The sequence below is a fragment of the Eleutherodactylus coqui genome, chromosome 1, assembly GCF_035609145.1.
Source record: "Eleutherodactylus coqui strain aEleCoq1 chromosome 1, aEleCoq1.hap1, whole genome shotgun sequence".
Classification (NCBI taxonomy): domain Eukaryota; kingdom Metazoa; phylum Chordata; class Amphibia; order Anura; family Eleutherodactylidae; genus Eleutherodactylus; species Eleutherodactylus coqui.
In genome coordinates this window covers 428,481,240-428,493,400 of record NC_089837.1, presented here as the reverse complement: position 1 = coordinate 428,493,400, position 12,161 = coordinate 428,481,240, and the positions used below count along the sequence as shown (strand labels likewise).

The 12,161-nt window shown below is 47.6% G+C and overlaps 1 protein-coding gene across 1 annotated transcript; it reads left to right on the top strand.

The window, feature by feature from the left end:
• The first annotated feature begins 3,091 nt into the window (after positions 1-3,091).
• Positions 3,092-11,561, top strand: KBTBD7 (kelch repeat and BTB domain containing 7). The gene has a single exon (XM_066581585.1). The coding sequence runs from the start codon at positions 3,137-3,139 to the stop codon at positions 5,060-5,062; it is 1,926 nt and encodes a 641-aa protein (XP_066437682.1). The 5' UTR covers positions 3,092-3,136; the 3' UTR covers positions 5,063-11,561.
• The last annotated feature ends 600 nt before the right edge of the window (positions 11,562-12,161 follow it).

Below are 12,161 nucleotides of genomic sequence, written 5' to 3'. Positions count from 1 at the left end.
CCGCCATCTAATCTGCATAGTAAGAGAAGAACATCATTAATGATGAGCACATTTAGGATTGTGCTCCAGGTAGACGGAGACTATTTAACCTCTTCCGGCCTGATGGCATACATGTATAGATCCAGATGAAGATGCTGATTTGACATTGAAACGTGTGGTTATAATAAAGTTTCCTGGTTTCATCACAGAGTTCACTCCACTTTCGCTATTTTTGAAATTCAATAGGGGGGAGGGGGGAGGGTTTAGGCAAAATGCTATACATGTATAGCAAGCATATAGATGGTGCAGGATTCGGTGCTGCACCCACGCCTTCCACAGTGGGAGCCAGTTGCAACTGACAGCTGGGATCCCGCTGCAATGGTGGGGATCCGAAAGAACATCAATTCCCATCATTAAATGCCACAATCAATGCTGATCATGGCATTTACAGAGGTAGCAGAGGGAGGAAGGCGATGGACACCCGTCAATGGCCTCCGCGTCTGCCATGGCTTCTAATGTAAATGAGGAGAATGATAATACACTGAGTGATTATAAGATCACGGGTTCAAGTGTCCTACGGTTACATAGAGAAAGGTGGGGGAGGAGGGGGAATCCATTTAAAAAATAAAAACTTTTGTGCACTTTTGACTTGTGTGGGTTTTTTTGTTTAAAAAAAAAAGAAACAAAACTTGGTATGACATCTACAGAATAGAAGGTGAAGAGGGAGCCTGTGGAGGGAGGTGATCCCAATAGAGCACAAAACAGCAATAATCCCCACTTGTGACCTAGTCTTCCACTAAAGGCCGCCTGCACACCGATGGGTCGGATTTGACATGCAGGAGCCCACAGCAGAATCCGCCCTGTGCCTGGCCAGCGTCCGCGTGTACCTGGCATTTTCTGTATTGCAGATGGTCCAGACAGATCGCCATCAGACATGTGCAGTATTTTTTTCCCACGTCATCGCTAGGCGATGGCGTGGGTACCCGTGACCTATCCGCAGTGTCAAATGCGGATGGACTGCGGGTCAGATGGCTTCCACTTGGAATCCGCACAAAAATAGTGCATGCTACGATTTTTTTTTTCCTTCTACTTGTGGAAATTGCAATTAGTTTCCGTGAGTGTTAAGGAAAGAGCGTTTTACGTAGCATGTAACGAACGGTATTTGCTGCTGACTGCGGATTCTGCAATGCAAATCCATTCATGTGCAGCCGGCCTCAGGGCATTAAAATGAACTGCAGCAGGGCTTATTAGGCAAAATTACAATATACTGAAGGATTGCTGTATATTGTGCAAGCAATCTAGCCATTGCAAGTTCAAGTCCCACAAGGGAACTAAGAAAAAAGTGAAAATAAGTGTATTTAAAAAATTACAAAAATATTAAAGTTTTATGCTTTCCCCAGTTTTAAGGTTAAAAATAAAATAAAATTAAAATTAACAATATTGGCATCAGCACGTCCATAAAAAGTCAAAATATCAGATTATTTACCCTGCACAAGAGGGGGGGACTGATATCAGAACTGCAGGTTTTTTCCCCACCCTCCCAAAAAACATTTGAATGAACGGTGATAAAGTGAAACGTACTGAACATTTGGTACCAATAAAAACTAACATTCTCCCCACGAAAAAACAAGCCTTCACATCGCTCCATTGATGGGGAAGAAATGATGTGGGTCAGAATGTGACAAAATAACAGAAACCATTATTTTTTTTTTTACCCTCGGGGTTTTATATCTTTTAGACTACTGGCGCAATTGCGAGTTGCTCCCAAAAATTGTGTCCCTCACAGGAGCTGGCAGATTTTAGCCTGGGGTCAGCGCACCACATGGGCATATGAGTAGCGGTCTACCCTTCTGGTAGGTTCACACGTGGCAGATTTTTCGAATGAAATCCCAAATCCATCCGGTTTAGTGCAGATGTTGGGGTGATTCACAGCAGCCGTCATCCTTTCCGTTGGAGGGGTGAAACCTACTGCGGCTCTGAACCAAAATGTGTCAAAATCCACACCAAAAGAAAGAAAACTATTCTCCTGCAGTGTACATCACTCAGCTCCATGTGAAGACGCCCTCGGGTGTAAGTATGCAGGGTTGGTGCTGCGGGCGCAGCGCCCATTGAATTCGACAGGAGCGGCACCTACAGTACTGACCTGCCATCAGCGCTTCCTGCAGTGACAGCAGCCCCGGCCATCAGCTGATCGGGGGTCCCTGCTCATCAGCTCCTTGTCCCCTGTTGCTAATCAGTAGGGAAGTCCCGGACTCGCCCTTTAAGACTTGCGATGCTTTCACACGAGTGTGCGAGATTTGTGCGACACGAGATACACGAATATAAGGCCCATTCTTTTGGGGTCATACACTGGAACGATTTTTTTTTTGTCCCCACATCACAGGGCAGGAAAAAAATCATGGCACATCCTATCTTTGGGCGTTCCCTCGGAAAGCATCGCCCATTATCCCCAATGGGGTCGGAAGAACACATTGCACGTTCCCAAGGTGATGCTTCCCATTGAAAACAATGGGGAACACTTCAGCCATGCCAGAGGATCACTACTACAAAACGCCTTGCCGCCGCGGTGAAGTCACACCGCCCTCAGCGCGACATCGTGCTGCGCTTCACTCTCGCCGGTGTGACCGTAGCCGCAGACAGCTTCTTAGCAGTTTTCTCCATTTCTGCGTGATGACAGGTAAACACAACATATACATAAAGACAGATGTGAGAAAAGTAAACCCTAGCCTCCCCCACTAGTCAGAGAGCAGAGCTCTGCCCTGCTAGGATCCCGCCGAACACCAGGGGGCGCCATACTATCTGAATTAGTAGAAGTACTGGTCAGTGGGCTAATTTACAAACATGTAAATGGGCAAATGTTAATCTTCCTGTGCAGTAAACATAATAACCGCCGCGGGACCCTCTACGTGACTGTCACCAGCGGAGCTACACGTCCATCACGAGGAAAACCCGCCCTCCCCGCTCAGCCAGCCGCACACCACGTGACCAACCGTCACATGACTCCCCACACAGCAGCGTACGTGGAGGTCACGCATTGACGTCACTCGCCTCCTCCCGAGAAGGTCGGAAGTGACCGCTGTCGGGCGGGTTATGACTTCCGGCGGGAAGCGGAAGTTGCAGTCTCGGCACCGTGAATACCTGTAGTCCCGCCTCCGTTATGTCTGGTTACGGGGTGTCCAGCTTCTTCTCAGGGCCGGAGCTGCTGGAGGACCCGGCTCACGCCTCATCCTTACTGGCGCAGCTCAAGTCCTTCTACGACTCCAGCCTGCTGTGTGACGTGACGATCCGTGTCCTGGGCGGGAGCCCCGAGGAGCCGGGCGGCGTGGAGGACCCTGACAACAGCCGCAGCTTCCAGTGTAACCGCAACGTGCTGTCTGCGGCCTGCCCGTACTTCCGGAGCATGTTCACGGGCGGGCTGTATGAGAGCAAGCAGCAGCAGGTGACTCTGCATGACATGAGCCCGGAGTCCATGGCGCTGATCATCGAGTACTGCTACACGGGGCGGGTGACGGTGACCGAGGCCAACGTGCAGCGGCTGTACGCGGCCGCCGACATGCTGCAGCTGGAGTACGTGCGCCAGGCCTGTGCCGGCTACCTGGCGCGGCGGCTGGACCTGCACAACTGCGCTGCCATCCTGCGCTTCGCCGACACCTTTGACCACTGCGAGCTGCGGGGCCGCGCCCTGTCCTTCATGGCCCGCCACTTCGACCAGTTTGTGGCCAGCGAGGACTTCTGTGAGATGAGCGTGGCGCAGCTGAAGATGGTGCTGGGCATGGATAACCTGGACGTGGTGAGCGAGCGGATGGTGTGCGGCGCCGCCCTGCGCTGGCTGGAGGCCAACCCCAAGGAGCGGGCGGAGGTGTGCCAGGACGTGCTGGGCTGTGTGCGCTGGCAGCACTTCTCCGAGAAGGATCAGGCCTACCTAGAGAGCCTCAAGGCCCGGCCGTGGGTGCGCCGCCATTGCTTACCCTACCTGGACGCGGTCCTGCAAGACAAAGACGGGAAATCAAGCGTCGCCGTGCAGGAGAGCAGCCCCCTGCGCCGAATCGGCATGCTGGCCAAGGAAATGGTCATCTTCTTCGGGCACCGCAAAGAACCCTTCTTGTGCTACGACCCTTACTCCGGGGACATCTACACCATGCCCTCTCCGCTCAGTAACCTGGCCCATGGCAAGGCGGTGACCTCCTCGGCCGTCTGCGTGTCACCGGAGAACGACTTGTACTTGGCCACCCAACCCATGAAGCAGCTGTGGGTGTACAGCCCCGTGCAGAACAGTTGGCAGCTGCTGGCGGAGAGGCTGTTGTGTAGGGAGGGCATGGACGTGGCCTACCTCAACGGTTACGTCTACATAGTCGGCGGCCACGACCCCTCGTCCGGGGCCAAGATCAAGGACGTGGAGTGCTACAGTGTGCAACGGAATCAGTGGACGCTGGTGGCCCCGCTGCCCCACTCCTTCTACTCCTTCGAGCTGGTGACCGTGAATGACCGCCTCTACGCCATTAGTAATAAACGGATGCTGTGCTACGACCCCGCCTGCAACCAGTGGCTCAACTGTGCCTCCATGAAGCGCTGCGACTTCCATGAAGCCTGTGTCTACAACGATGAGATTTACTGTATATGTGACATCCCCATCGTGAAGGTCTACAACCCCGCCAGGGGAGAATGGCGGCGGATCAGCCCGATACCCACTGAGGTCAATACGAATAACTACCAGATTGTGCAGTATGGGTCCAAGCTGCTCCTTATCTCCTGCACCATCGTACAGTGGAAGAAGAACCGCGTGACTGTCCACGAGTACGATGTGACTAATGACCGCTGGGTCAATATCGGCACCATGCTGGGACTTCTGCATTATGACTGTGGATTCATGTGCCTGTCCGCCCGAGTGTATCCGTCCTGCTTGGAGTCGGGGCAGAGTTATATCACCGAGGAGGATGATGTACGCAGCGAGTCCAGCACTGACTGGATGGATGGCTTTAGTGAGCTGGACTCTGAATCGGACAGTCTAAGCTCTTTTTCAGAGGATGAATGGCCGAGGGTATCGGTGGCCAGACCACGGATATATCTAGAAGGCTCTTTCTAACCCACAGAAACATTATTTGTATTTCCTTTTTTGAGATGTCCTTCAAGGTTCTTGAGCCAAACCATCTGCCTCTGAAACTGATATGCTGCACTACTTGAAACATTGACATCCGTCAACGAGTATCGCCTTTTCAACCACTGTTTTGAGGGGTTGTCCCATGAAATGAACTTAGTGTGTCCACCGGATAGGTGCTAAGTATCTGGTGGAGTCTAACCACTGGAATCCCCACCAATCACAAGAACAGGGGTCTACAATGGCCATGAATGAATGGAGCTGTGGTCACGCATGCGCCCTACTGCGCCATTTATCTCTGTGGACTGTTAGAGTACAAGTACTTGCCTATGTCCATCTTCAGCAGTCATATAGAGATTAGTGGAGCGCATGCGTGACTGATACTGCATTCAGGGACACTTGGGAGTGCTGTTCTCGAGATTATGGGTCTCCCAGTTAAACAACCCCCCCCCCGTCCCTCCCTCCCACCACTACAGATCAGATGGTTATACCCTTTTTTGCGGTCAAAGAGCAACTTCGGTGAAACTTTGCTTTCTTTCATTATGTAACTGCCCTCCAGTGTATATGTCGGCTAGTATAACCTTGGTTAGTTATTCCTTTCTACCTGGAGTCCTTATTAGGTGGGTCGTGTGATCTCATTCTGACCACCTGAGATTTACTTGGGCTCATATCCTCTTAAAAAGTTAGTTTTTCATTTAGCATACTTCTGGTGTGATGGACCCTACCACACAAGCTCTTTAGAGGGGGACACAAACTCAGTTATTGATGATTAGAGGCTCCCATTGTAGAATTATGATGAGGTTAATAGTTCAGCCTCCTAATTGTATAGTTAGGGTCTGTAGCTTATTTAGAGGACTATAGAAGGTAGTGATAATCTATAGTGTCCTCTCAGCAGGCAGAGATGTTACAGGTTCTAGGTAATCATGTGATACTGTGCTGATGCATCTTGGGATTGATGGCACAGAAGAGTGAAAGAGAAACCTCCGCATCAAGATGGTGCCTGGTAATACATGGAAGAGACTATAATATACATAGCAGAGTGTGACAATCAGATGAGGGGAGCGGGGATGGAAAAATGTGTTTTCACCGGAGTGGCCCTTTAAGTGATGCGTTCACTTCATGAGACAACCCCTTTAAGTTTGTTCACAAACAGCGCTACGACCTGTTGGTGTAAATATTTTCCCTTTTGTTGTAGAAGTATATTGCCATAGTGTTTCTTTCTAGGCTAGTGATAGCGGTGAGTGTTGTAGGGACCGATGAGACGGTCGGGCACAGAGAGCTTTATTTTATTTTTTCCGCCACTTGAAAACAATACTTTGCATTTTGAGGTTTGCTATTTCTGGCTTTGCTTAGAAGGATGTGACTTTGTTTTTATTTTGGGTATACTGTTATGTTTAAGTTAAGTTGGGCAGGGCCGTTTTCTCCATGGGGTATTTATAGGGGCTCGAGTCAGTACTTAGGAGATATTTTTAAGACCGATGTTTCATATGCCGATCATATTATCCCTGTCGGTGATCGATGCAGCTAATACATGAAGAGGCCCGTGCCGCTACGTATTGGGCGCATCTCCATGTGCCTACATAGAACTCTAGCTAGGAGCTGAAGTATATTTCTGGTATAATTTACGCCATTTTCTGGTGTAACTTATACATAAATGTTGGTCTGCGGTGGCCATGCCCCTTTTTTGGGAGCATGGTGTAGAGTGGTTTACCTGTCTGAAAGTTGCAAAATTTGCTTGCACCAAATTTTGTGGACCCCCCCCCCCCCCCTTCTTTTTTTTTTTTTTTAACGCCAAAAATTGTATGATCTCTCTAAGACTTTATAACAGTTGTCAATTATAGTGTGTGACAAATTGGTTGCTGGTTACAGATCTCAGACTGCGGCTGTATGGATATGTTGGGCCCTATTCACATCTCTACTGGTCACTTATGTTTTTTTACTCTGCCATAAGAGTACATCACTGATGTAAACCGCGCCGAACAAACCCTTGTTGATTATTTTCGGGGTTTCCTCATGCTGCCGGCATAGTTATGGACAGAATAGTGCAGAATATTGCGCTATTTTGTCAAGAATCATGTGCCGTTACTGCGCCCTACATAGATGTGAACAGAGCCCTAAGACGTGCGCCTCCGTACAGCAGCTTCTACAGACCCATTGAGAACATAGGAGAGCCCTCTAAGCAGACTGCGACCTTCTACATAGACTGGGGCTGCACAGTAAGCTCTCATGGCAGTGGTCCTGCCACCCCCGCTGTGGGTCTCAAAGCATTTTGTATATTTGCGTGCAGTTATTTCTTTTGTAGTTTTTCCCTAATATATTGATTGTGTGGCAGTTGCACAGACACAGTTTTTCTGTGGACCGCAACTTTGGTATTGCAGTTTGGAGATGATCTGCTAAAAGTCTGTGTAGCTCTAGCCTTAAACAGGTATTCCTTCCTTGGGGTATGTTCACACATGGCGGAAATGCTGTGGATTTTCTGTGCAAAATCCACAGCATTTCCACATCAAAAACAGTCAAAATCCTCACCACTAATGCAGATTTAGACTCAAAATCAGCCGCGGATACCTAGTTCATTTCAGCCTGTGCTCCTCGTCCCAAATACAGCCAGTACCTACAGCGAAGCACATGCCGGGAACCGCTCCTGAGCGCTGTTGGTCATGTGATGCGGACACGGTATTACATGAAAGGTGGCGCTCCGTTGCAGTTCCCAGTGGATACTGGCTGTATTTGAAAAGTGAGAAGGCTGAAATCCACAGCTGATCTGCAGATGAATTTCGAGTCAGTGATGCAGATTTTGACTCAGAAATGCTGTTGACTTTGCCGTAGAATTATCTGATATGTGTGAACATACTGTTCGACCCTTATGGCATATCCACAGCTCACCCGTCTCCAAGACAATGGCCCTAGACACTTCTTGCTGGGTAAAGTGGCCGCCATATGCAAGTGGAGGATGAGTGGACAGGTGGCAGTGCATGCTTACAACTCTCTCCATACACTTCTGTGGGAGTCACGGACACAACCAAGCATGTGCATGCATGCATGCATTTGTCATATATGTTTAAATGTGTATTCTGAGACTCTGATTTTGTGTTAATTGACTGACAGGAACCTGTCGCTCAGATTCCCTCCAATCAGCTGATTCCCTGGGCTACTGTTACTACAGTCAGCGCAGAAAGTGCTGGCCACAACACAGCGGCTCAGGTTAGTACTGCAGAACAGCTTCTATTGAATTCAATGGGAACTGCATCTGCAATACCAACCCGGGCCGCTGCACATTGGTCAGCGCTTCCTGCACTGACCGCAGTGACAGTAACCCTGGGAATCGGCTGATCGGCCGGTCCCCAACAATCATCTATTGACCTCTTAGTCATCAATAGAAGAAATGTTGTAGAAAGTCTCTGAATACCCTTTTAATGTGGGAATACCCCTTTTAAAGGTGTCGTGCAGGCATACTTTCCTGTCTAATCTGACATTGGGTGTGAAGAGACACCGATGTCCATCTCAGCGTGTATCATGCAAGGTCCTATTTTAATTAAGGGGACTGTTGCGCAATAATTGCTAGGCATTGGACGTTGCCTAGGCAACTGTCCTGTCCAGGTCGCGGTTGTTTATCTACGCCGATGTTAGAAAGTGGGCCTGCACAGCCCCTTTAAAGCATGGTTCTGAAATCTTTACTAATAAAAGCTATAGCGGCGCCAAGTAGTTGTAGAGGAATTAGCGAATGTCTGTCAAATGGTGTTACTTTGGTTTATTGTGTCTCAATGTTTCTGGGCTCCAATACTGAAGTCCGCCCATCAGGTCATGTGTTCAGGATTTCCTGATTCCACAGTTGATGTCATTGTCAGGGTCTGAGAAGCCACCACCCATGTTCTCTCTATAGGATATTCTCCAAGCAACACCTGTTGGCGGTACTTGAGGACTGAAGTTGAGAAACGCTGATCTAACGCATGTAAAATTCCTTTAATGTGGCACTTGTTGCCGGCACAGAACAGCCTGATAGTAATACAGGATCTCACAAGAAAGTGGAAGACAGCTTGGAGATGAAATCAAGTAATTGTCATCTGTTTAGGCCCCCTTTACATAGAATGATTATCATTCAAAAAAATTCCTGGATCGTTCGAATTTGTAAATGTGGCGAATGATTGAACGATGATCGATTTTAATTTTGTTCATTTTATGCAAGCAATAAAAATCATCGTTGGCTCATTCGCTAATCTCTCGGTTTAAACGCTGATCGTTAAGTCATTCTCACTTACTTATACAGCAAATTGAATGATCGTGTTTTACACTAACCGAACAAGCAAGTTATCGTTTGCTCGCTTGATCAGGTGAACGACTTCTCGCTCCTTGTAAGAGTAGAAGGGTGTAGTTTTGGGTTGTAACCAACCTTCTTGTCATCAGTTGCATGTCTTAGAAGGATTCTTCTCTTAGAAGTACTTCATGTTTTCCTCTGATGCTCCGTTAAAGGAATTCTACAATGTCTGGCAAGTTTTTGTTTTAAGAATCTTCTAGAATGGATTCTCAGGGTTTATACATCATTAGATGTTTGTACGTTGTGTACAAATAACGCAATATGATCAATGCAGAGTGATCTCCTTAATTTGTCCTTTTTCTTTAATGTTACATTATCTTTTTTGTTAAAAGAAGCCTGTAGTCAAAAAGTGAAAGTTCTGTTTTCAATGGCACTTCTAGCGGTCTGCTCCTGCTTTACTACCTGGTGGCCCCTTGCTGCGAGGAGGCTCTTCCCACACGACATAGCTGTCAGATCCCGGCCCTGTGTTGGATAACCAACTACAGAATGTAGAATTGGTCTCTGGTAATAGGATCTTTTGGAGATTAATAGCCCTAATAAAGACACATTTTTCATTTACAGATTTTTTTTTGTTCTTAAAGCAAACCTATTATCAGTTTTTCACCCCTAATGTGGTCCCACCACCCACCTCATGTAAAGACCTTTCTAAATGTGTCCCTGTTTGTACCCCATAGTGCAGCAGAATTTGCAAAGAGGTTTTTAAATGCCCAGCTTTGTATGTAGATGAGGCCTGAAGTGTCTGCTGGGCGTCTACTCCCCCTGGAAGCAGTGTGGTGGTCTCATCTGTAACCCGGCCCCTCTTTCCTTGATTGATAGTGCTTGCAGTGAACTGCCCGTTGGAGGCTGAGGCTTCATTCCCATTCTTTACACACGCGGGTCCCCGTCTGCGTTCTGGGCACAGTGCTAGATTCTTTACGAAATTAGTATGTTTAAAGAATATTTGGTATGCCCATACAGTCTATTAGAAGATATTGATGTCTCCAATTTAGCAATGCGACCAACTGTGACATGTTTAGTCTCGGGGATCTTGTGACTAGTGGTCTCTCATTTGGACGAGTTTGAAGGAAAAATATTTCCATCAGGTCCCTGCCAATGCTGGATTCGAGCTCGTGATAGTTTAGTTCTTGTCGGTTGCTTTATCGGTGGAGCCGGCGTGCTGGTGGTACAATTGGAGGATTTAAATACTTCACCCATACTGTAACCGCTGCAGTAGGTGGTCGATTTATGCCATTTTACCAGGATTCCTGTTCTGGCTTGTTTAACAAAACTTCTATAAAACTTTGGAAAACTACTGAAGCTCCATTGTAAAACCTTGGCTGATGTCTTGTGGGAATAATTGCTGGAAAACTGATAAATGGGACATGCCAGGGATAGAAAACAAATTCATCATGACCTGAAAAATCGTGCAGTAATGTCTGCCTTCAGTGGACAGAGTATCTAGTATGAACTTTTAGCCAACTTGTAGCGCTAAGAGGCGCCGCTCATCCTTCCTGCAGGAAGAGCCAAGGCGTTGGGGTCTCTTAAGGCTTTTTTCACACCAAAATTTCCACGATTTTGTTGTTGAAGTAGTCACTGATTTATTTAGTTGCATTGAAATAAAATGGGGGTGGGGGATCCCATGGCATATTCGCCACCGATCAGGTGGATTTTCAAACATGACTTGAATTCGCAGCGGATCTCTTCTGCTGTGCATGAATGGGCTTTAACACTTCATTCAATAACATCGTACTGTACTTGGTTGCACAATGTCAGTGCGGAGTCCGTGACCAGTATGTGATGTGTGACACTGGCCTAAGTGTGTGGTTAACCATTTAGTGGATGGGTGGGCGCATTGCAGCTGCCTCTTACATATCATATTGGTCAAACAAAATGCAGCATGTTTAGCTACAGTGGAAGAGAAGACCGGTCCTGCCTGCATACGTAGACTTTGTAAGCAGTAAGCGACCGGCAAACTTGACTGTGCTAGAATTGGCAAGATCCTGTCCGAATTGATGTCTTCTAAAGGCTAATCCAGTGCCCTGGATGTGATGTATGAAATGAAAAAGTTACAATTAGGCCCTTGGAAACGTGCCATTGGTGTTTTTGTTCCCCTTTGTGGTAATTTTTTTTATTTGTACTCCTTCTGCCAAAACTGTATTAAAAAATAACAAAAGTGCAATTTTATTTCATATTTGACTGGAAGACCTCAGTGTGGTTTTTGTTTTTTTTGGGGGGGGGGGGGGGGGTGTTTTTGTTTGTTCTTGTTTTTTCCTTCCCCATAGCTACTTAAACAGTATTTAAAAGGCACCTGTCAGCAGGTGCATGCTCTCCGAACCACAGGCACCATAAACCTGGGGCAGATATGCTCATTTGGCCCATGTGTGGACTCTATTGTGACTGCTGCATTTTGCAGAAAAAGCTTACTTAGATGTTTGACTCGGAGCTTTCAAGTCAAAGCGGTGGGCTACAGCAAGACTAACGGCTCCTCTTCCTGTTTCTATTCAGGAAGAGAGCTGTCAGTCTTGCCGACATGGGCGGGGAGATCCCAGCATGGCCCGACTTGGAGCTGCGTTCCAGCTAACCTCCAACTTCTAAGTGGTGTTTTCTGAAACGCTGCAGCGGTTGAATGGGCACTGGGCCTGGGTTCACGCTGTCAGGGGTTTGGGCAGCATGAACCTGGTGCCAGGTTTACTTCAAATATCGGTGTATTCTAGTCTTGGACTATTGAAGTGAATAGGACAAAAGCTGCGTTACCAAGCACAGCGGATGTACGAACCGCTGTACAATGTGTTTTAA